The following is a 21,789-nucleotide window of genomic DNA, read 5'->3' as shown; positions in this document are numbered from 1 at the left end:
CAGTCGACCTCTTGTTGCCGTTCTCACTCCATCTCTCCTTTGTGCCCTGCGTACTCTAACCTTCTGCCGTCTATTCTTAATCCTGTTTGTTTGTTGCGTGCCAAGATGAAAACCGAGCTGGTCTCCGTCATTACTGCTCTATGCTTGCTTACGCCCATCGTTGCCGCGAGCACTCTGGAGGCGGCCTCGGCACTGGAAGAGCGCCCAATTATTGAAAGCGAGAGTGCTGCTGAGGCCGGGGACAGCGCGCTTGGTGATGGTCTTCTCCACGGATCAGGTCAAGCGGAACTGGACGACGACGACGACGATGATGATGCTGATTCTTCCAACGACGAGCATTCCACCGCTCCCGATTATTCTCCTTGGTCCCATAAACCGGTCTGTACCGACTTCTTGGACGAGCTAGGCGACCAACTGTGCGTCTACACCGACGCGACGTTCAGCAACGGCCGGGGCATATCGATCTTTACGACGCCCCCAATCGCCCAAGAATTCGCGTCGCTCCTCCCCTTCCAAGATCCAACCGCTCTATCTTCCCGTGGCATTAACCTGGATGACGACGTGGACAGACCGTGGTACACCACGCCAATCCCAGGGAAAGGGGTGGGCATGCTGGCCACCCGGGCCCTGCAACGCGGCGACCTTATCACGGCGTACACCCCGTACCTGCTCGCGCACATGGAGAACGTCCTCTCGACCTCGGAGCGAGAGCGATTCCTCCGGATAGCCGTGGACCAACTCCCCGCGGCCAGTCGGGATGTGTATCTCAGCCTGGCGAAGATCTACGGCGAGCCGAGCGTCGTGGTCCAGGACGTGGTGAAAGCGAACGCCTTCGAGATGCAGGTCGGAGGGCAGATGCATCTGGCCGTGTTCCCAGAGGCGTCGAGGATGAACCATGCTTGTGGGCCAAAGTAAGTTTTTGTACCTCTTTTCTTGCTCTTGCCAACCTCTTCGCGCCCGACGAGGCTCCCTTGCAAGCAGCGTACACAAACTGACACACACTCCCACCTTTTTTTTTTTGCAGCGCACAATATTACCTCTCCCCGACACTGCTCACGCACTTCGTGCACGCGGTGCGCCCGATCGCGCAAGGCGAAGAGGTGACCATCTCGTACGCGCCGCCGCTGCGCCTGCACGCGGACCGGCAGCAGTACCTGCAGTCGACGTTCCACTTCGCGTGCACGTGCGCGCGGTGCACGCACACGGCGGCGCGGCCGCTCGAGGACGCGGACAAGGCGACCGAGGACATGATCGCGCTGCAGTGGGCGCTGTCGCAGTGGACGGCCAACTCGACCGCCAGCGTCAAGAAGGCCGAGATGCTCGTCGCGCTGTACCGCCAGGAAGGGCTCGACGCGTTCCTGGACGACGCCTATGGCCACGCCGCCCTCACGTACAACGCTGCGGGGAGCGCCAGGGGCGCGAAAAAGTACGCAAAGTTGGCCGCCGAGGCTGCGCGCTTGAAGTACGGGCCCGACGCCGAGGCGGCGAGGGAGTGGGACAGGATCGTGAAGGATCCGACGGTGCATTCGAGCTGGAGAAGGAGGAAGACGGGCTAAAGTATCGGCATGTGTACATGAATACTGTATTATATTTAGACTGATTTGCCAGGAAAAGTGTTTCGAGAAGATCTGTGGTGCAGACACACCACGTAGTATGGATTTAAGGTGCATATGTTCGACTACAGCTATTGTTCACCTCTCCGTCTCCGTCACCCATTTCAGCCTCGTCGCCGCCCCTCTCGCCCATTTCCTCCCCTGTGTGCCCCGTGCCACCTGGGTTTATCATATGTCTCGATCATCTGTTCATCCATCCTTCCATTCACTCATCGATTCATCCACCTAACCATCCCTCATAAAGCTTATTTTTGTCCCCTTTTCCGTCCCCTCCCCGCCATGTGCCAATATGATGCGTAATATAATGACAGTGAGAAAACCTAACAAATTTGCCCACAAATTCAGGGGCCCGCAACAGATCGACATTAGTAGATTGGCACGTTTGATGCCATTTCATTCTTCCTGAGGTCGTGCCTGCAAGACGACATATTCTTCATGTCCATACGTGCAGTGGTGCAACAAATGGATTGCCGTCGCTCAAGAAAGGAATAAACGAATCCGGTTTGGTAAAGACAGACAACCACAGCTGGAAGAAATGACCAGCCGCTGTTGAAAATGCTCCGACTGGTAGAGACAGACTGCCGCGTGATGAGATCGTCCCAGGTCCAGATGTATCATGCCGCGTGAAAGAACAACATGCTCAAATCAGTGACTGCGACCAAGTAGGAAGATGCATTCCATCGCTTCCACTTGCCATCTCTTGATCAACCCAGCCTTTGCATCGTATGCATGCATATTGAGACATCATTCTGTTTAAACATGTGCTCCTTTCTCCACAATTTCGCGGGTTCCATCTGCACACCCTTGCAAACCGCAAAAGCAATTTCCGTGCACCGTGTACATGCAGCTCTGAACAAGGAAAAGCAAACATGTTCGCATAAATGTCCCAACCTTTAATTGGTGCCCAAGTGGCAAAAGTTGCCCCATTCCGAATGCCGAATGCCATCTCGCCGACCCTTCGGTGATGTGTTAGGAGGGATATATGCTGTGGCCTTTGCCGATGTAATTGACAACAAACATGACATGAACAATGATATAAACAAGACGTGACAAAAGTCACAACAGATGGGGTATCAGATAGCCGCCTGCTTAAACACAAAACGCAACAAAAAAGGCAAATTTCGTCGAACCTGTTTTGAAATCCTTTGCACTCAACAAGAGCATCCAATAGTAGCAATAAGAAAGATCGTTATTCCCTGTAAGCAAGGCTCCACGTTCGACCGGCCTGGTGAAACCGAAAGAGACTGCAGGTGCTGTGCCATGCTGCTCTCGCACGCAGCCGGTGTGCTGGCTACCCGGAAACTATACTATTTCTGCCCTGACCGGGGTTTGGTGTGAAAAACGAACCGGAGTAAGAAACTCGCGTCAGTGTGTACCAGCAGCTCCGCAGCCTATATCCTGGCCGCGTTAGCGACAGTCACATGCTCTCGACTGTTTTCACGGTGAATACCCGAGTGAGTGTGGCCGTTGGAATTTCCGTAGAAATAGCCATTGGGTGTCAAACTGGGATCGTCCCTTGCCAAACTGCCGGGACCCACGATTTTGTCTTCGTCAATGCCTTTGAGTTTGGAACAGGCATTGCCCAGGAGACCTGCGGCTTCATGGGTGAGCTCCCATCTTGTGCTCTCGAAGGACTCCTTTAAAATCATGAGCAATCCGAGACATCGGTTCTTGCCTTTCACGTTTTCAAGATCATCGGGTGCCCGAACTCCAGCAACCCTCTCGAGGTATTGCCGCATGTCTCGCTCCTTTTGCTCGTAGGTTTCGAATTCTGCTTCGGTTGGGGGAGGCTTGATGGGGCCTTCAAGGGCGAAACCGTAGCACCAGACGACGAGTGCTGATATGTACAGCACCCAGGGGCGATTCAACAGGAAATCATCACGAGCAATATATTGGTTGTGCTCGAATGCTTGTGGAAGGATTGGGCTGGCGTGGCCATACAAGCGACCGCTGATCCCATCCAGCCCATCTCCGTCTGGTGGAATGAGAACCTGAACAATAAATTTGAGAGCATAAAACGCTGCGTCTCTTGCCGAAGCCTTTGTAGCCCACCGCTCGATCTTCTCACGTACAACACTGTAATCCTTTGGGGTTATTGAGCGTCCGAGGAGTCTGTTCGCACCGGCGAAGACTTGGCAATCAACAACATCGACATGGGCGGCAATGTGTGCAAGATGATGCAGCACCGTCCGTGACTCGAAGATGTTTTCATCATCAACTGGGCGTAAGATTGGGTGGGGAGGTGCAACGGGGGTCCGCAACGGGGAGGACGGGGCAGGTGTGGCTTCTGCCAAAGCTTCGTCAAAATCCCGCTTCCAGTTGTCAAAGGCGCGTAACAGGACGCCTTTCCATTTGTCTGGCCCTCCAAAGGAGTTGGCTGTTCGCGGTCCGAGGGAAGAGATTTGCAAATCCCTTTGAGTCATATGCCAAGAGACGGATAGCAGACCCGCCATGATGATGGTACGGCCGAAGGAATTCGTGCGTACTCTTTGACCGTTCAGCGTCCTCTTTAGACCATCAAGAAACATGATTGGCTTGATTCCGTTGGTCTGCAACGAGGATTGAACTCGCGCAGCCTCGGAGGGGGAAACAGCGGACCAAAGACCTTCATCACATGGCAAGGGTAGGCGCATCTCATGTGCGACCATCTTCGCCGCGTGACCGAACATAGTTGCATGAATGGAATCAAGAACAAAGGCTCCGAAAGCTGCACGACGCGTTGCTTCGGTAGTGATCCATCGATGCCAAGATTCTTCGGATTTTGAGGCTTCTGCTCCCATGAACGGTACCGACATCCTCCCATTGTCCTGCTCTCCTCGTAGACTGGGCGGGGAATCAGATGCTGAACGACCCAGGAGGGAGCTGCCGCGGCGCATGAGAGTAAGGGTCGAGTCATGGTGAATGTGCGCTCTTTCGTGCAGCGCCCGAGTCGCATACATCTTCTCATATACCTCGATAAGTAGAAGGGTCTGAAAGACCCAGAGCTTTGCAGGAGGTCTGAAGTCGACATCTCGGACAATTTCCCAGCGCAGATGCCAAACAACGAAATTGGCAAATTCTGCCGCAGAATCGGTTAAAGTCGTGCCGTAAGCTTTATCCAACGTCGCAGCCCCAATGGCAATGACCATGAGTAACAGGAGGTTGGGAGTCCGATCAGCAGAAAAAGTGGGCTTATGTAGGATGGGCAACTGCGCATGTTGATGATACCAATATGAACCAATGTAGGTGTGCATCATTCGCAAACTCAAGATATGACCCTCGTTGTCAAGGTCACCTTCAAACACGGAGTCCTTTCTCTTTTTCACTGCATCGTGCGGGCGTTCAAGGAATTGGGTCTGCATCAGATCGAGGAGCTCGTGACGTTTGGACTCAGACATTATGTATTGGCTGGTCGCAGTTGAATCCAGAATGCTGGTAACGCTCATAGGATGCTGCAAGCCGGTACTTGTGGAGTAGTTGTTGCCAGATGATGATGGGCTTTGGGAAAAATACGGACCTTGAACCTGCTGCTGGTCATGGCCACTGTAACCGGGGACGTAGTTGGGCGGCGAGAAATCGTTGGACCCAGACTGAGCATCGTTGAAGAGCCACTGCGTAAAATCATCCGCCACAGTGAATGGCGTCTGAGTGAACTCGTCACCGCCGAAGACAGGGAACCCGAAGCCGGTGTTGATGTCCACGTTCGACATACTGGTGTTAAGCAGGGAGTATGAGAAGGGATCATTCCGGGTCAATCCATGTGAGACCGCAGCAGCAAACGCAGCATCTGCCGTCCGCGACACACCGGCAGATGGATAGCCTGCCGAAGAGTACGCGGCAGCGGAAGTCATGTCAACAGACTGCATATAGCCGTTATTCAATACACTTCTGTCCATGGCACTGTCGGAGTGCGATCGGACCGGCTGCAGAGGGGGTCCCGACGTCCCGGAATATTGCCGAACGGGCGATGGCGGGACATTTTGCCCCGAGCTCCTATCTCTTGCTTGCATCTGGGAATAAGATGCCTGGTCCCTCCTCTGATCCGAATTGTTGAAACTTTGTCTGCGGACAACTGAGGACCAGTTCTCTTGTTTTTGCGGTGGGCTCATAGGATTGCTACTAAGGCTGCCGGTACGATGCAACGGGGGTTCCGGTCTGGCAACGGCGGTTTGCGGGGTGGGAGGATGAAATCTCGGTTCGGTGGACGCCGTTTGAGGAGGGACAGTATTGTTGGCAATGTGAGACGGCTGTCCATAGTGACGACTGTCGACGGAATGCCCCTGTTGAGGGCCGAGATGCTGGCCATCCTGGGCACTCTTGACGTCAGGGGCAGACATTGGATAAGCTTGAGGTTGACCGTGGTGGTGCTGGGGTGCCATCGTAGGCATCACCTGGGTATTCGAGGTGGACTGGGCGAAAGCATCCCGCTTGTGGAGTTGGGAGCCATGGGTTGTATGTCGTTCCCGATGTCGAATGCAAAGATCTTGACGCACAAAATACCTACTGCAGTCGGGATAGTCGCAACGATAGATTGTCTTGGGAGTATCTTCGAGGAATTAGAAGGGATAGAACAAACCAGGCAAGAAAGACTCACGGTTGAGCTGGTGCCTATAGAGATGCTCAGCACGAGAGTAGCTTTTACCGCACCCTTCGTGTTTACACTCGAATTTCTTGTCTGGATTCGGCTTTGCAACTCTCCTCCTCTTTTTCGGCGGTGGTCCACCGACATTTTCTCCTCCGCCGCCATCGGCGTCCTTGACATCGTCGGAGGAGCCGTTCTGGGCGAGCGAATCCTGCTCCCTTTGTTCCACAGAGTCGAGCTCTGCCATGATGCGTGAACGTGCGGTTGTCACAACAAGCCTGAGAGCCTGACAGTGATCCAGGCGGCGATGCAGGCAAGTGATATCACGGGTTATGCGGCATGATCGGAATGCCAATGATCCGCACAGCCAAGACTCACAGTGGAAGTCGACGAGGGGATTCAGACAGGCTCCTAATTCTTCCCACTGGGCTGTCGCAGCTATGCGGTCTGTGGGGGGTGGAGGTATTGCTGGGTTGGCGCAGAGTACCTGTCTTCCCGGTTGTAGACTTGCCTAAGGTAGTTGCGACTTCTCTGCAGTACCCCGTGTTTGTATGTGTCCCCCTCGGCCTCAGCCCAATACTTCGATAGACAATCAAGGGATGTTCTTTGCGCAGACTAAGATGGACTAGATGGCGTTTGTGGGAGAAAGAATTCGCAACGGGTTGTGGGATGCAGAAATGGCACGAGCGAGTTTTCCTTCGAATGCAGGTACCGGGTCGCGCAGAATGAACGTTGTTCAGGTGACCTCGGGGGGTAAGGCTCGTGAGAAATGAGCGGAGGACTTATTGCTTTTGCTGCTCCTCATGGCCTGTGGCGAGGAAAAGTGGACAGCCGAGAACAGGGCCTGGGTCTGGTGCTGCGTGGGCGTCCAGACAAAGCCTGGAGGTCTGGAGAGCAATACGGAGAAGGGTCTTTCGAATGCAGCGGGATCTTCGTTGCTTCTGTAAGGAGGCGGTACCGGGGCAATTGTTGGGGTCTAGGTTGCAGTTATGCTGGTCGCTGGTTGTAGTTCCGTCGACACTGGCATGGCGGAGTATCTAGGCTAGATATGGATCAGGCAATGGCAAGCCCCGTCGTGCAGAGCGGAGTGCAGAAGCCAGTCAGAGGCACGAGGACGGGGGATGGAGGTTGGGGGGTGATGCAGAGGACGCGGGATGCGTGTGGATGTGCGGCGTGGAGGGAATAAAAGTACGATGAGAGGAGGTTTTGCGGTCAAAAGAGAGGAGGAGGGGGAATTGGGTGGTTCGTGCGAACTGGCTGACGAGAGAGACAGTCAGAGGAATTTTTGGAGGGTGGTGAGTGGTGCGAGGACGATGGCGCTAGGTGTGATGTGGGCGGGCCATCACTCGACTACGAACTCGGAACGGGTAGAGGCTTGCGGGCAGCGGGCGGCGGCGCACAAAGCGGTTGGCAGCTGCTGGCACCCATTGGCACCCATTGACACCCATTGACACCCTCGGGGGGCATCTGACTGGGGGGCCCGGCAATACGCAGGCGATTAGCTACTTTTGCCCAAACCGCCTCTACATGCTGCCTAAAACCACCGCGTCTCCCTTCTCGCTTCCAATGTTTTCGTCCTAGAGCAAAGTCTAGACGACCTTCTGGTGCCCCTCCTGGCCACAAACTGGCGTGCAGATCAACTATTCTCGACGAGGCGGCTCACCCCCAAGTCAGAAACCGCTTACGCCCAATTGCTTCTTTGGAGAGAGGGGGGATAAGCCTGGTCACGAAGCAGCCCTGTTCTTCCAAAGTCTTGGAGTTGTCGAATTCGTTAACGTAAGATGCAGAAAACCGGCCATCGATAGCCCTCCATCCCCGACTCCGATGCAAAGCGAAAGGCCGTCGCAGTCATCGCAGTCAGTCTCCGAATTCAACATCCCACCCTGCACCAGGGATCCCTCCGCTCCCGTTCGGCGCGCTCTCTAGTGACCGAGTCAAGCCTTCCTTTTCAAGGCGCAGGATTTATAAAAAGCCGTCATCTGGGACACACTGGATGATCATCTGCTCTTCACCATCCACGGATTGAGGAGGCTGCCTGATGCTTGACATCCCCACGCTTTCGCCGCTCCCTTGACCCTTGCAGGGCCGCAAGGCATCAACGCTAAATGGCTCTCGAGAGGTCGTCGACGAGAGAACCAACCAGCTGGATCCTCTTGCTCAAGTCCTCCCACACATTCTCCGCACCTTATTCCAGTTGGATTTCTCATCAGAAGAAGCTCCGGGCCGAATCACATCATCGCGCATACTTTGTGCCACGCACCACCATCTCGTGTAACTGTCACCCTGTCGGCTTGATCCGAGCATAACGCATGGTAAAATTCTGGCATTCGGGAGGCTCGCTATTCCCCAGCTTTTACGAGGCACAGTGGATTGGGCTCTAGGCGTTAAGCAGCAGACTCCACGGGGGTAACACGGGGGCTTCGCTTACTCACGGGAGACTAGTTGACGATACCATCGTGCCAATGACCCAGGATTGAAGAGCACGCCCAGAAATCACCCTCACCAAATCTTGATATCGATCAGTTAGGTATAGTAATCTTGCCACGCCATTTGTCGATCCAGCGAGATATATCTTGAAGTCTTGTCTCGCTCTATGTACTCGGTACTTCGCGAACGAGTTCTACACCTCTCCATCCCCCATCGAGCGCAATCTTCCTCCACCACCCAAAATGTGACTATTTCGTAGATACGCCGCCAACAACCGAAGCTTTGTCTCATGAGACCATGGGGCACGCGTACAACCCCCAGATATCACCCGTGTTGGATCCACTGTTCATCAGCTCTGTGCTTCCGACAAGGAACAGGCTGCGTCATGATGGAGAAGACGGGTCCCATAAACAGCGAGCAACCTGCAACGTGGATCAGACGAAAGGACCAGACAGATAGCATGGCCATGGTCGCAGACCACGCCAAGGGCAAGCAGCTTCATGCGACCTGTCGGCTGTCACTGCTTAGTCTGTGGATGGACGTTCCCACCTTTTCCAGACCCTTGCCTGAACTGAGGTCCCAAGAGGGCGTGGTGTGTCCGCCAGTTTCATCCCCCTCCTTTTGTTTGACTGAGGACTCCGCTTGTTTGTCCTCCAATCATGGCATGGGAGCGATGAAGATGCTAATGCAACTTGTTTCGACCATTCACACTCTTTTCTGCAGCTGTTTGTCCCCCTGACCTCCAGCTGCTTCCCATTGACATCTGTGATAAGGGCAACTTCCACCATTCCAGGTTATCTCGCGCTGTGACTGGCCATCTCAAGTCGGCATCTGTTCAAATTTCACCGTCCAATTTTGCACGTGTAGTGGCCACACTCGTCAGGCTACCCTTAACCTCGGACTAATCTTTGTCCGTTGGCCGACCTTGACGTGGTTCAACGCCGGTGACCGAAAGGGGTATTGATCCCATCAAAGCACGCGACAGGAGGCCTCAGGTGAGTCGGTCTGAGCAGTTGGCCCAGTGTCATATGCAGTCTTCAATGCTACTATCGAGAACAGCATTAAGAAGACTTTCTCGAGCCGGCTAACCTTGCCCAACCAACAAAGGCTCGAGTTTGCAAAACATCAAGGCACGATGTCCGACCTAGGCAGCCCGATTAGCCCGACTGCAAAGCCAAAATCCAAGTCATATGAAGGATCATGCCATTGTGGCAGAGTTAGGTGTGCAGGTGAATGTGCTCAAAGTAGACACCGGCCTATTGACCGATGCTAGATTCACCATGAAGCTCTCCCCTCCGGTCGAGGATGGCCCAGTAACCAGCTGCAATTGTAAGCCTACGACTTGTCGACTCCAATCTAAGCCTTGCAGGCGTGGCTCAAAAGATCTCTTACCATTAGACTGACTTGTCTTACTCGTGTACAGGCTCGATTTGTGCCATCAACGGATATCTTATGGTCTACCCCTTGGAGTCCAACATCACCTGGCTCAGTGGTTTTGATGAATTGACCACCTACACCTTTGGGAAAGAGAGAATTGCTCATTCTTTCTGCTCGACCTGCGGGACGAGCATTGGCGGGAAGAGCACCGATCCCAACTTTTTTGCAGATAATCGGGCGTTGAATGTAAGGACTTACGTCTCTCAAGTCCTGACCTGGTTCCCATCACCACTGCGACCCTCAAAAAACAATTCTTTGCTCCTCCGCTCTTGTTGTCGCTTACATGCGATGCTGATGTTTCCGGTTCTAGGTGCGCACATTGAAAGGCGTCGACGTCGAGGCCCTGAAATTGAGGAAAGTTGATGGACGAAATGCAGGGATCAAGATCCCCTCTGATGCACCTCCCAAATTATCCCGCTGATTTCTGGGCGAATTGGCTGCAAATTCGTGGTCGCGTCAATATAGCAAAAATTGCGGGTGCCGAGTCGGCGTATTGCTGGAGTTGAATTGATATTTGCTTCACACATCCTTCCTCGTGGACGTTATACTGATTGTGCTTCTTCCATGTGTACAGAAAAGTCAACGGCCGCATCATCTCAACCCCAAACAAGGACGAATTGTCAAAACCTGGTGTGCTTCTCGACCACGCTTAAGGCATTGGTTTCCAGGTCTTTTCTCAGCAGCAGACGGAGTCAATCTACACGAGAGACAAGGGAGTAGCGAAGAAGTGACTAGGGGTGGCATATATGGAGGCTACGTGCCGCGACCCCGAACAGAAGGATTTGGATCTGATTTGAACGGTGCGGTCCACAAGTGCGAAAACAGCAAAGTTGATATTACGGACTTCCGTTCCATTCTATGTGACAGTGGCCTCCAGCCACGAGGATTTCATGTTCGCAATCATTGATCTAACCGTCCTGTTTCTCCCCCCACCGGGTTCCCGCTACATTTTCATGATCACTTTACCCATGGCATATTTTTCGAGGCAGAATATCACACAAAGGCTCCCCCAACGCCTGTCCGAAAATGCGTGCCTTGTTTCACAATCCTTGTTTGAAGCATTTATAGAACACCATTCCTGAAGGCTACACACCTCGAAAACCTCTCAATGACAGACACGAACTCTTTTGACCTCTTTTCTGTTTTGCTCCTGAAATTGCCCTCACACGGATGTTGGTAGCATGTACATCACCGTCCCAAGCGCCGTCAACCCAACTCCCGCCCACCACCACCTGTCAGCATTGTAGAAATCGGCGGGCTGTTGCTTGATGATATGCGAGTCTCGGTTCAACGGCTGGAGCACTTCTTGGTCGCCGTCTCCTCCATCCGTTCGCTTAACCCTCGATTTACCCGTCGCGCTCGGTGCACTCGTCGGATTGAGCGTCTGGGTCGGGAGCATCTGGGGCGGGCTGTACATCAAATACATGGGTTGCATTGGGCTCCCGTCAAATTGGTACAGATTCAATCTGGGCACGTTGTGGAAGGCATCGGTGAGGACCTGGTAAGATTTGAAGAGTTCGGGTTGCTCGTAGCGGATGTAGACGGCGTTGTCGTAGGAACAGGGGGCGGATGTCAGTTGACGGCCATCGACGCCGAAGGGTGTGAGGACGATCGAGCCGTTGCCCGGCAAAGAGTAGGTGCCGTGTTGCCACTGCATTATAGAGGAGGGGCATTGAGGAGTTGTTGCTAGAGGAGGGTGGTTAGTATTGTCTCTTTGCCTGCTCTTTACCCAGGGATGGAGTCTCGAGATGCCAAAATCGAGGGTCTTCCATCTATTGGGTCGAGGGGGTCCAAACATACGATTTGAGATTGCTCGATAGTATGCTTCTTCATAATACCCATCGCTTGTGAAAGAGTAGGAAATGCCCGCCAGATCGGGCTCGATTAATTTGTCTGCGACAGGATCATAAAAACCCTGGGTACCAGGTCAGAGATATGAACGCACGCGAGATGCTGCGACACACGCATTGACACGGAGAGCACACTTACGGGACCAGTGACCACCTTTTTGGACTTTGTCGTCCATGTGCCCACGAGTGCAGCATCATACTGCGCTCTCACAAGGCCCGCCAGGCCAAGCGAAAGAGTAACGACAGTCTGTATCGAGGTGATCATTGTGGCATTGTTTTGAGGGATTGTGTGAGGGCGTCGAGAATGTCGAGGTAGGACGGGAAGGGATAGTCGTGTGTTCCGCGGACAGGGACGAAGAAAGAGAGAGTGGGCGGACGTCTGCAGTCGTTGGTTGTTGATACAATCTGTCTCACTTCAATCTGGGATTCTCACCCTTTGAGGCTGCTCGCCTTGGGGATGTTGACGCGGAGGCTGAGGCGCATGTGCAGGGGTCTCGGGCTGCGGATTTGCATGCGGACTGGAGCTTGTTTTGAGGCTGGTGCGGTTTGTCAGAACCAACGTTTCAAAAATAGTGTCTTTCCGACTGCTGCTCTCCATATGACGGCACTTCAGCCCTGCAATTCACAAATCATATCATCTTCCCATAAGGACTACGAAGAGCTGGTCCCGAACTCGATCTAGAAGCCCATGATGCACGAATGCAGCAGCCACTTTGGGTTCGTTGCTCGATGAGGTCGTGGTCGTCGCTTCAAGCTCTACAGACCACAACAACCATGGCTCTGAGGGATCAGAAGGCAGCGTTGCGACAGAGAATCGGAGGCGATCTAAAGAAACTTGACTCGAATCAAATAGAAAGACAATGTAGGAGCGTCGCACTACCGATACCAAGCTTTAGCTGATGGTGAAAGCGGCCATCATCACAGAGCAAGTACTGCAAATGCCAGCTTATCAAAACGCGAAGGCAGTGGCCCTATTTCTGTCAATGCCTGGCAGGGAGGCTTCGACCCGAGATATTGTTCTACATGCCCTCGACAGTGGAAAATGTGTCTTTGTGCCTTATCTTCATGCAGGGGAAGCCCCAAAGTCAAAGGTAATGGACATGCTGCAACTACATGACAAGGACGATTTTCACTCGTTAAGCCCTGATGCTTGGGGCATTCCGTCGCTTTCCAAGGATTCAGTCGAAACCAGGAGGAATGCTCTTGGTGGGATTGGGATCTTGAACCACTCTTCGGGAGACCAACAAGACCCTCCTAGTCTGGATCTAATATTCATGCCGGCGGTGGCCTTCGATCAGTCTCACCGTCGCCTTGGCCATGGCAAAGGCTTCTATGACCGCTATCTCTCCAAATACAAAGACACACTCAGCGGGAGCCAAAGTGGACGACCGATGCCGCTCTTGGGTAAGTGGCCGACCCTCGATATCTTCCCAGCCGCTTTGCAACTAAATCCCTCTCTTGCAGTAGGGATTGCACTTCGCCAACAAGTACTGCCGCCAGGCGAGACGATTCCCGCGGACGAGCATGACTGGATTGTCGATCAAATAGTAGTTGCTGATGTCGAGTGATGCGCCGACGGCATCGTTCCTCTGGCACAGCTTAATTTCCGTTCGAGTTGATGCCTGATAGGCCTGGCGCTTGGTGCTGAATGATTGCAATAAGACCAACGCTTGTCTATTCTAGTCCAGCGACTGGATCAACGAGACATTGTCGCCTTTCAATAGGATTTGTCCTGAAAGTCATCAGCTGCTATACACGCACCGAAGCCCAGGCTAGATCGTACCAAGCTGCCTTCTCTTTTCTGGGGTATCTCTTGTAGCTAGTTGTACCTCGACCGCATCATCAATTACTAGATTCATGAATTCATCGAAGCCCTGTTCAGCGGTCAGTCGCACAATCCCCAGCCACAGTCCAAGAGAGGGCGCACCCTGATTTTCCCTTCGATGCGCGTGCGCAAATTCTCGTAGAGCCAGATGGAGACCGTCGAGCGCTTCTGCAACAGACTGAAAATAAAATGGATAGGCGCAAGAAGAGTTTTGCGGCCACCACCGCCGCCGCGTCCAGTCATTGTGGGCACACTTTGCGCCGCAAGGGTATATTTTGCGCTGCGTCTGTTCAGGTGGAGATGCCGCTCATAGGACTCTAACACTCTCAGTCTCAGGGAGCGCAACTGTCGAGTATGTTGGTGGAGAGCTTTCGTGGTCTAGAGGAGAGAAGTTTTGGCGCAGGACAGAAAATCCAAAATGCGGAGGAAGGCTGAGGCGGGAAACAAGGCTCGCAACCTAATCAGAAACTGAGGTCATTTCCAAAACATCTGATTTCTGCCGATTTACGCTCACTGTCTCTCCTTCCATGACACTTTGCGACGGCGCCTATCATCAATATCTGCTCCTTCTGCGTCAATCCTTTGTTCATTTCCTCACCGGATGACAACAACCACATATTCCCCTTCGCTGCTTGGCCGAGACGCCTGTAAGCTGCCCCTCATTTTCATCACCCTCATCGACCTCAACCACCATGGCCGATAAGGCAAACCCTGCGAGCGGCTATGCGCCAATCCTTTCGGCTCTGGCGACTATGCAGAGCAACGCCGGCAAAGAAGAGAAAACCAATGCCCACGAATTCCTTGAGAAGTTTCAAAAATCGGTCTGTGCCCAACCCGCACACATCAGGGACAATAGTGCTCATGTGGCAACAGCTCGAAGCGTGGAACACAACTCATGCGATATTACAAGATTCAGCCGTCCCGGCAGAAGCCAGGCTATTTGCTGCGACGACATTGAAGGGAAAAGTCTGTACTACCGATCCGTCTAGCAAATCCAGCACTGACACGTTCAGATTACCTATGACCTTCATCAGCTGCCAGCCGACGCCCTCACTCCTCTTCGAGACTCGCTCCTCTCTTTGCTTCAACTCTATATCTCGGGTCCTCGACCCGTTCGGACGCAATTATGCGTGTGCCTGGCAATCCTGGCAATACAGTTGACAACGTGGAAAGACGTCTTAAGAACAGTGGGATCAGCTGTTGGCAGCAGTAGTGACGGCGGAGACTGTCTACTCGATTTCCTGCGCATCTTACCAGAAGAAGTCACAGAAGGCCGCAAGATCAACCTTTCAGTATGTTCGACCACGCAGCATTTGATGCTCGACTTTGCCGCAACACCACCCTGGGAACCGATCACAGTCTAATCCAGCATTTGCAATATAGGAAGAGGAACTTGCCGATCGGACTAAGGAACTCCTAGAGGACAACGCCGCTCAGGTCTTGAACCTTTTGGTCTCCTACGCACAGTCATCAAGTAAGGGCCTGTCTTCTTGTCCGACTGGAACCGCTGACATCCTCTTTTTTTTTCTAGCTCAAGCCGCCCACAATCCTCACCTGTATTCTTGTATCGCATCATGGCTTCGAGAGATCCCCACGATCGACGTTGTGAACTCCCCCCTATTGAATGAAATTATCGACGCTCTCCAAGACAGTGATTCCTTCGATGCTGCTGTGGATTGCCTTTGCACTATGTTCAGAGACACCCGAGACGTCGACGAATCACAAAGCGTTATTCGAATACTCTACCCGCGAATCATCAAGCTGAGGCCCATGATTGCAGAAGCTGCTTCCACGGAAGACAACGATCTCATGAAAGGTATCACGAGACTTTTCGCAGAGGCAGGCGAGGCTTGGGTTGTACTCATTGCACGCATGCCGGAAGATTTCCGCGAGCTTGTCGAATGTGTTCTCGAATGTTGCGTACGCGATAAAGACCGAGAAGCTATTTCGGTCACGTTCATCTTCTGGTACGAACTGAAGCAGTCCCTCACCCTCGAAAAATACATGCCTGCTCGAGCTGCCCTTGCAGACCTCTATTCGAAACTCGTGGATGTCATGATCAAACACCTCGAATTCCCCACGCCAGAGAACGGGAATGAGAAGGACCTTTTCGATGGGGATCGAGAGGCAGAAGACAAGTTCCGCAGTTTCCGACATAACATGGGCGATGTCCTCAAGGACTGTTGTGAGGTCATTGGAGTCACACAGTGTCTGATGAAATCGTTTGCCCTGATTCAGAGTTGGGGACAGAAATATGCCTCACAGGTCTCGGGTACAACCGTACCACATTGGCAGGAGCTTGAGGCACCACTCTTCAGCCTCAGGGCAATGGGCCGAATGGTCAGCCCGGAGGAAGATACAGTGCTTCCACAAGTGATTCCTCTGCTTACCACGGTGCCAGATCATGAGAAGCTGAAGTTCCAAGCCATTATGGCCCTGGCTCGCTATACCGAATGGACTTCTCAACATCCGGAGACTCTTGAGGCGCAGCTCAACTATGTCATCTCTGGGTTCAGTCACAGCTCCCAGGAAGTTGTTCAGGCGGCAGCCCTGGCCTTCAAGTTCTTGGGAACCGACTGCCACAGCTTGCTAGGCGACCACGTTCCGCAGCTCCATAGCTTCTATGAAAGCGTTATCGATAAGCTCAAATCGACAAGCCAAGAAGAGGTGACCGAAGGAGTCGCAGCGGTTGTTGCGGCACAACCAGTTGGCAAGGTTTATGAGACGATGAAGATGTTCTGTGATCCAGTCATGAGGAGGGTGGTCGCCCTTGCCGCACAAGCAACTGATGAAAGTGCTGAGAAGACTGTTGCTGACTACTTAGGGCTCATGACGGTCTTTTTCGACTGGGTACAACCGTATGTTTCACCATCCGAAGAGAACCCGGCAGTCAAATATTGCCAAGAGGTGCTCCCAGCTCTTTCACAGATTGCAAAGCACTTCACCCGATCCATGCCGATTCTGGAGAGGGTGTGCAAGTGCTGGAGGTCGATGGTGATATCTTACCGGACCGCCACAGCCCCGCTTCTACCCACGCTTGCGACCAGTATTGCCGAGGGCTTTGAAGCGTCGCGACAAGGCTGTTTCCTGTGGGCAACAGACGCGGTCATTCGGGAATTCTCCTACGGCGCAGAATTCGTCGACGAGGCTACTAGCGACAACGTCTATCGATTCTTTGCCCAGCAAGCCACAGTCTTCTTCAGGATCCTTGCTGAACTGCAACCCGTCGAGCTTCCCGACGTTATCGAGGATTTCTTCCGCCTGGCATCTGATGCGGTTCGGTTCTATCCTCAGAAGGCCCTTACTTCGAACCTTGCCCTCCCGATGGTCAATGCATCATTGACGGCCCTGACGCTGCAATCATTGGAACCAATCCAAGCTACTTTGCACTTTCTGAGGGACTTCCTTGATTTTGGGTTCGAGCAACCGCCGATCTCCAATTTCAACGGGCCTAATGGTGAACCAACAGCGGGAAACCCACCAGAGGTCCAAGCAGCAGTGAGGCAAGTGCTAGGTTCTACAGGACAGGAGCTTGTGCACCGAGTCTTGACCGGCATGATGTTCAGCTTTCCCGAGGATTGCTTCCCAGATGCCTCCGGCATTCTCCTGTCTTTGTTCAACTTGGTACCTCAAGCGGCAGCTCAATGGGTTCAGGGGACTCTGCAAGCTTTGCCTGCAGGCACACTCAAACCTGCCGAAGCGAACAAGTTGATGAAAGGCATCAGCGACAAGCTGCAGCAAAACGAGGCCCGAAAAGTGCGCGTGTTACTCCAAGACTTTACAAACTCGTATCGGCGGCGGAATGTGGCGCCACGTGAAGGATTGGGCAGGTTGGAGGCGGCAAGGTTCAAGTTCAGCGGCTGACCGACAGAACGAGGCCTCTTTTCTCGATTGAAAATTTCCCGCGTCAGCCTGAGCAGGACAACGGATTGAATTGATGTCATTTCTCGAGCATCTTTGGGCGTAACTCCTGCCGGACCGGCTTTGACTGGCAGGAACCACATCTACACCTGATACCAGATTTCTTTGCTCTTGATACGAAACAATGCAATTCGATACAACATGAGTCAACCTGATCCCAGTGTACATCTCTAGACAGTACTTCTGACTTCACCAATGAGAACACCATCTGGCATGGATTTCGTGGGTGAGATCTGCTTCTTCAACGAGCAGGAAGCATGTGAAAGCGAGTAAAGCGCGAGCAAGGCGAAGAACTGAACAGAAAAAGAGAAGGGCGCCACCGATTCGGTAACCAGGCGCGACATCACGGTTGAAAGATAGAGCCAAGTACCGGCTCAGCAAGCTATATGGCCAGCAGTAGCAGAAAGATGGTGTTTCCCATTCTCAAAAGGCGGCTAGATAGACATGGGGTTCGGACAGGGGAGAGGTAGTGCTGGTGGTGGTGACGCCGAAGGATGACCGTCACTTGAAAGGCGACGTCCATATGGAAGGGCAAAGAAAGGGAGCAGATCAGACGGAGAAAGTGAATAGAAGAGACCTCTCGCAGGTCAAAGTTATCATTCTATCCCGTTCCATCCCAGGTTACTCCTCCGAGCCCCCTTCTGTAGAGATGTTCTTCATGCAAGTTGAGACCCCCGCCGAACAACGACCAGGCTATAAGGCTTCGGCAGGCAGAATGAGGTGTGCTGTGGTTGACTGAGACTATCCGATGCAAGGCATAATTTTCCTAAGAGTGTTTAAGGAGAATTCTCAGTGTTCGACACTCTCCTACATGTCGGAAACTGTGGACCAACAACGACTACTCTCATTTCCAACGAGAGGCAGAAGACAGCTTTGCGAGCACGTCTCTGCACCTTCGACACAATGATTACAATTTTTGGATCGCACTCAGGAGTCTCGGCCGCCAGGATGGAGAAGCTTTCTTTATCCAGACCCTCGTATCGATAGACAACAGAGGAAAGTGGATTGTAGACCTCGACGTACTAAAAGCTCTATAAAGTTCGCGACTATTCTATATGACATTCGGCGGAAACTACGGTCACCTCTAAGAATCTCACCGCGACTTGGAAGAGCTTATCGTAATAGACTACTAGGAAGAGTTACTAGACCGTGGGGACAATCTGGCGGTCTTACGGGCACACAAGAACTGGATTGTAAGGCTGGGCGCTGCTTCACTCGGCGCATAGCTGGGGCAATACTACTGTCCTCTTGCCCGAGAAGGTTGGTTGGAAGAGTATCAGAGAAAGATTGCAAGCGGTCCAGGATACAGACGGGAAGGGATCCATTGTGATTTGGTAGTGCGGATTCAAGAGCTCCGGCATTGTCTCCGGACAGCGACTTCGACGGCACCTTCAGAGGCATTTTAAGCTGAGAAAGGACAAGGTAAGCCGTGCAAGCATCTGACTTTTGGGGTTACTGTTGAGACGAGGGTCAACGCTGTACGGAGTACTTGGCACTGTGGTTGTGAGAAGCACCGGTGACCCATGTCGTCTGCACAGACTCCTTGTACCTATGATTCAAACCGTCAGAAGTGTCTCCAAAATGGGATCCTTAAGGGATTGAGCTCGATCTCGCACATTGTAACGATGCACCGTACGAGTACCGAGTACTCGGTAGGTAGTTTGTGCAGAGTTTTGGCGGCTCACTAAAAGATCACGCTAGTCCATATGGGGCAAGGATACATCCTTTCGTGCACTGCTTTTCCGATATGTATTTTGCCCTTTGGTAAGGCAATGGGGTGACATAAATTGGTAAAAGAAGAACGGTGTTCATTATTCAAGTGCAATATCTCTCTCACACTGCATCCTTTCTGTAAAATACTCAGTGACTTTCAACACCATCTCACGAAACAATGTCAAGTGCACTATCTCCTCGTCGGAATTCAGACTTCACCCTGAATTGGATTGCCTTCCAATCTATAGACCCCTCTGTCATTTGAGAGCTCTTTTCTGATCACCCTTCGCCGGCGGTGTTTTTTGGGCTTCCTGGTCTTCTCTTTTCTCTCGATGCCATTGCTTGTGGAGCCACTCTCGCTGCTCCCAGAGGAAGTATATTAGCAGGACCAGAAGCGTAAGGGGTATGGCTATTGCCCAAAACAACCAGAATTCCCCTGAAACTACAATGTGTCCATCGGCGGGACTTGAACCAAAGAATGCGCCGATGCTGAATATGGTGGCTAGTGCTGTTGCCGGTAGAAACACCATGGTTAGCACAGCTATGCTTTTCATAGCCGAACTATCGCGGAGAGCTTCGTCACCAAGACGGGACTGCATAAGATTGTAAAGGACTTGCTGTTGGATCTCTACCCGACTGAGAATCTGCTTGCGGTGGTGTAGTTCGTAGTTGGTGCCGACCTTCGTATGGGCGAGGAGCTTCCTCAGCTCGAAATGTGCATCCTTGTCTATCAATAGAGTCGAGATTTTCTTGTCGTTCTTCGCTTCGTCCCCGTCTTCTTCCATGCTTTCGATGCTATCGAGGGCAGAGAGGCAAGATGCTCCAAGCTCCTCAGTGAATTCAGCGAGACCACGTGTGAGGCGCGCATGTTGTTCGACAATAACTTGGTGAATCTCGGTCAGAGTAGGCGCCTTCTGTTGTGAAGTTTTAGCGTTTCCTTTTTCTGTCGTGGAGGCGGTGGTGCTGGATGCTCTCGTACTGTCAACCTTTAAATATTGTCTCAACAAGCCTGTGTCTTTTTGAACGGTGTTCATATTCACGTGGGTGTCGTGGTTGTCGCGTCGAAGGATCTGAGAGGTCACCCAATAGAGCGCAATGGGCAGCAGGAGCGGATGGCTAGCCAGAAATTTGAGACTGTTCACCGTCTCCACCATCAGTTCCTCCATTTCGCCTTCAGTCACAGACAGGAAAGCAGACGTTGTCTGACTTTCAGAGTCATACCACAGCGCAAGGCTTGCCCAGGTCGTGCCGAATTTCGGAGTATGACAGACCACCTCTGAGCCCCATCAGATTTCATTTCAAGGCACTTATCAAGTTATCAAACTCACCCACACCGGAACGAAAGAATGTCGTCCTTGCGGGAATGTGCTGCCACCTCGCGTAATCATAAGGATAACACGTCGGCAGCTTCAACTTCTCAATCACCGTGTCGAAAGTCTTCTGATCTCCGAAGGGTAGAGGGGCCTTTTCGGCCTTCTTTCTAGTGCATCGGTGTAAGAGTAAGTGTAAAGAGCCCCTATGTGTATCCGTAGGTGTTGGTTGCGAGAAAAACTCTAGTTGCTTGTCTAGCGACTTGACCTCCTTAGAACGAAACTCTTTGGGTTGCCCTAACTTTGTCCATTATTGTTAGATTTCACTCAGCCAACGGGGTGCCCTTAAATGTGGCCCAACCTTGTCAACTTCAATGATAGATGCTTTACATCCTTCAAATTCGGAGAATATCACTAAATCGCGCGATTTCATGTGGAAGAAATCCGACACGCTCATGACGGCCATGATTCAACGTTGCAAGGAGTGCGAGATGCCACTGTCCACATCTGAGACTGTATTTCTTAGAAAACAATTTCGCAGGCGTATTTTGCGGGACAGGGCATCCGTGAAGCACCCTTAAATGAATGAAGATCTTGACAAAGCTCGAGGTCGGGGATCTATCCAGCTGCTGAGGCTGAGTGGCCAGCTGACCTTAGCTGTTGGGGCTTAGCGGTCGAGGCTTAGCAGCCTGGCTTGCCCTTTTGTTCTCTGCTCTGCCACTGTCACGAATGACAGAGACCCTTATCTACCATAGTGCCTAATATTCGCCTATGGATTGGCGGGATATTCCGTCTTTTGCCCGCAAGGCAGAGAATCGAGGCACATCCTGATAGCCACGCTCCAGTGCTGTATGCACGTTGGCCTACAGGCTGCATGCACACTGCCCCGTATGGCGTAGCCAGCCTGCCCAAATCTACAAAAAGGCCAAATTTCACACAGCCGCCGACGTCAATGACGGGAAGGGCTCTTGGGTGCATTGGACGGTGATTCAATGCATTATAAAGTACGACAAATTTTCCTATACTTCAGACTGTTATAGCCTGAGACACTCCACATTACCTATTTCACTCGGTCCCTGAAAGCCATCCTTGTATTCTCCAGAAGTTGGCATCGAAGAGGCAGGTGTCTGAC

The 21,789-nt window shown here is 52.4% G+C and overlaps 8 protein-coding genes across 9 annotated transcripts; 4 read left to right on the top strand and 4 right to left on the bottom strand.

Annotated features, from left to right (window-relative positions):
* The first annotated feature begins 25 nt into the window (after positions 1 to 25).
* Positions 26 to 1,664, top strand: PV07_00883 (uncharacterized protein). Its single transcript, XM_016387372.1, has 2 exons — positions 26 to 911; positions 1,025 to 1,664. The coding sequence occupies exons 1-2, from the start codon at positions 106 to 108 to the stop codon at positions 1,554 to 1,556; spliced, it is 1,338 nt and encodes a 445-aa protein (XP_016254300.1). The 5' UTR covers positions 26 to 105; the 3' UTR covers positions 1,557 to 1,664.
* On the bottom strand, positions 1,617 to 7,398 carry PV07_00882. Of its 2 annotated transcripts, XM_016387371.1 has the most exons (3): positions 6,187 to 7,398; positions 3,064 to 6,138; positions 1,617 to 3,004 (listed from the first exon to the last, which is right to left on the bottom strand). In XM_016387371.1, exons 1-3 carry the CDS (start codon positions 6,419 to 6,421, stop codon positions 2,979 to 2,981), a joined length of 3,336 nt encoding a protein of 1,111 aa, XP_016254299.1. In that variant the 5' UTR covers positions 6,422 to 7,398; the 3' UTR covers positions 1,617 to 2,978. The 2 variants fall into 2 exon arrangements, with proteins under 2 accessions (XP_016254299.1, XP_016254298.1); XM_016387370.1 differs by having other exon boundaries at positions 1,617 to 6,138.
* Positions 7,399 to 9,334: 1,936 nt separating this feature from the next.
* PV07_00881 (uncharacterized protein) lies at positions 9,335 to 10,961 on the top strand. The gene is made up of 5 exons (XM_016387369.1): positions 9,335 to 9,596; positions 9,709 to 9,822; positions 9,875 to 9,930; positions 10,025 to 10,224; positions 10,349 to 10,961. The coding sequence occupies exons 2-5, from the start codon at positions 9,737 to 9,739 to the stop codon at positions 10,457 to 10,459; spliced, it is 453 nt and encodes a 150-aa protein (XP_016254297.1). The 5' UTR covers positions 9,335 to 9,596; positions 9,709 to 9,736; the 3' UTR covers positions 10,460 to 10,961.
* On the bottom strand, positions 10,807 to 12,398 carry PV07_00880 (uncharacterized protein). Its single transcript, XM_016387368.1, has 3 exons — positions 12,028 to 12,398; positions 11,839 to 11,953; positions 10,807 to 11,724 (listed from the first exon to the last, which is right to left on the bottom strand). The coding sequence occupies exons 1-3, from the start codon at positions 12,151 to 12,153 to the stop codon at positions 11,201 to 11,203; spliced, it is 765 nt and encodes a 254-aa protein (XP_016254296.1). The 5' UTR covers positions 12,154 to 12,398; the 3' UTR covers positions 10,807 to 11,200.
* A 97-nt stretch (positions 12,399 to 12,495) lies between these two features.
* PV07_00879 (5-formyltetrahydrofolate cyclo-ligase) lies at positions 12,496 to 13,737 on the top strand. The gene is made up of 3 exons (XM_016387367.1): positions 12,496 to 12,750; positions 12,798 to 13,292; positions 13,353 to 13,737. The coding sequence occupies exons 1-3, from the start codon at positions 12,588 to 12,590 to the stop codon at positions 13,454 to 13,456; spliced, it is 762 nt and encodes a 253-aa protein (XP_016254295.1). The 5' UTR covers positions 12,496 to 12,587; the 3' UTR covers positions 13,457 to 13,737.
* Positions 12,862 to 14,143, bottom strand: PV07_00878 (uncharacterized protein). Its single transcript, XM_016387366.1, has 3 exons — positions 13,816 to 14,143; positions 13,672 to 13,762; positions 12,862 to 13,620 (listed from the first exon to the last, which is right to left on the bottom strand). Exons 1-3 carry the CDS (start codon positions 13,954 to 13,956, stop codon positions 13,568 to 13,570), a joined length of 285 nt encoding a protein of 94 aa, XP_016254294.1. The 5' UTR covers positions 13,957 to 14,143; the 3' UTR covers positions 12,862 to 13,567.
* Positions 14,144 to 14,186: 43 nt separating this feature from the next.
* PV07_00877 (uncharacterized protein) lies at positions 14,187 to 18,388 on the top strand. The gene is made up of 5 exons (XM_016387365.1): positions 14,187 to 14,534; positions 14,587 to 14,679; positions 14,727 to 15,005; positions 15,097 to 15,187; positions 15,245 to 18,388. Exons 1-5 carry the CDS (start codon positions 14,406 to 14,408, stop codon positions 17,575 to 17,577), a joined length of 2,925 nt encoding a protein of 974 aa, XP_016254293.1. The 5' UTR covers positions 14,187 to 14,405; the 3' UTR covers positions 17,578 to 18,388.
* Positions 18,389 to 19,604: 1,216 nt separating this feature from the next.
* On the bottom strand, positions 19,605 to 21,162 carry PV07_00876 (uncharacterized protein; the record flags this gene model as incomplete). The annotated part of the gene is made up of 3 exons (XM_016387364.1): positions 21,019 to 21,162; positions 20,676 to 20,958; positions 19,605 to 20,623 (listed from the first exon to the last, which is right to left on the bottom strand). Exons 1-3 carry the CDS (start codon positions 21,121 to 21,123, stop codon positions 19,605 to 19,607), a joined length of 1,407 nt encoding a protein of 468 aa, XP_016254292.1. The 5' UTR covers positions 21,124 to 21,162.
* Positions 21,163 to 21,789: the final 627 nt, after the last annotated feature.

Source organism: Cladophialophora immunda (assembly GCF_000835495.1).
Source record: "Cladophialophora immunda strain CBS 83496 unplaced genomic scaffold supercont1.1, whole genome shotgun sequence".
Classification (NCBI taxonomy): domain Eukaryota; kingdom Fungi; phylum Ascomycota; class Eurotiomycetes; order Chaetothyriales; family Herpotrichiellaceae; genus Cladophialophora; species Cladophialophora immunda.
Note: the sequence above shows the minus strand (reverse complement) of the source record. Positions and strands in the feature narration are given on the sequence as shown.

Excerpts from the sequence above, each read along its gene's own strand:
- PV07_00881 (XM_016387369.1), top strand. The coding sequence starts at position 9,737 with ATGTCCGACCTAGGCAGCCCGATTAGCCCGACTGCAAAGCCAAAATCC. Across the intron at positions 9,823-9,874 it reads TGCCATTGTGGCAGAGTTAG|ATTCACCATGAAGCTCTCCC; the intron begins GTGTGCAGGTGA and ends GACCGATGCTAG. Across the intron at positions 10,225-10,348 it reads CAGATAATCGGGCGTTGAAT|GTGCGCACATTGAAAGGCGT; the intron begins GTAAGGACTTAC and ends TTCCGGTTCTAG.
- PV07_00879 (XM_016387367.1), top strand. The coding sequence starts at position 12,588 with ATGCAGCAGCCACTTTGGGTTCGTTGCTCGATGAGGTCGTGGTCGTCG. Across the intron at positions 12,751-12,797 it reads GAATCAAATAGAAAGACAAT|CGGCCATCATCACAGAGCAA; the intron begins GTAGGAGCGTCG and ends TGATGGTGAAAG. Across the intron at positions 13,293-13,352 it reads ACGACCGATGCCGCTCTTGG|TAGGGATTGCACTTCGCCAA; the intron begins GTAAGTGGCCGA and ends CCTCTCTTGCAG.
- PV07_00883 (XM_016387372.1), top strand. The coding sequence starts at position 106 with ATGAAAACCGAGCTGGTCTCCGTCATTACTGCTCTATGCTTGCTTACG. Across the intron at positions 912-1,024 it reads AACCATGCTTGTGGGCCAAA|CGCACAATATTACCTCTCCC; the intron begins GTAAGTTTTTGT and ends TTTTTTTTGCAG.
- PV07_00877 (XM_016387365.1), top strand. The coding sequence starts at position 14,406 with ATGGCCGATAAGGCAAACCCTGCGAGCGGCTATGCGCCAATCCTTTCG. Across the intron at positions 14,535-14,586 it reads TTGAGAAGTTTCAAAAATCG|CTCGAAGCGTGGAACACAAC; the intron begins GTCTGTGCCCAA and ends ATGTGGCAACAG. Across the intron at positions 15,006-15,096 it reads GCCGCAAGATCAACCTTTCA|GAAGAGGAACTTGCCGATCG; the intron begins GTATGTTCGACC and ends TTTGCAATATAG.
- PV07_00878 (XM_016387366.1), bottom strand. The coding sequence starts at position 13,956 with ATGACTGGACGCGGCGGCGGTGGTGGCCGCAAAACTCTTCTTGCGCCT. Across the intron at positions 13,763-13,815 it reads GCATCGAAGGGAAAATCAGG|GGCTTCGATGAATTCATGAA; the intron begins GTGCGCCCTCTC and ends ACCGCTGAACAG. Across the intron at positions 13,621-13,671 it reads AGAAAAGAGAAGGCAGCTTG|GACAAATCCTATTGAAAGGC; the intron begins GTACGATCTAGC and ends GATGACTTTCAG.
- PV07_00882 (XM_016387370.1), bottom strand. The coding sequence starts at position 6,421 with ATGGCAGAGCTCGACTCTGTGGAACAAAGGGAGCAGGATTCGCTCGCC. Across the intron at positions 6,139-6,186 it reads CTATAGGCACCAGCTCAACC|ATACTCCCAAGACAATCTAT; the intron begins GTGAGTCTTTCT and ends AATTCCTCGAAG.
- PV07_00880 (XM_016387368.1), bottom strand. The coding sequence starts at position 12,153 with ATGATCACCTCGATACAGACTGTCGTTACTCTTTCGCTTGGCCTGGCG. Across the intron at positions 11,954-12,027 it reads AAAAGGTGGTCACTGGTCCC|GGTTTTTATGATCCTGTCGC; the intron begins GTAAGTGTGCTC and ends CCTGGTACCCAG. Across the intron at positions 11,725-11,838 it reads CTATCGAGCAATCTCAAATC|CAACAACTCCTCAATGCCCC; the intron begins GTATGTTTGGAC and ends ACCCTCCTCTAG.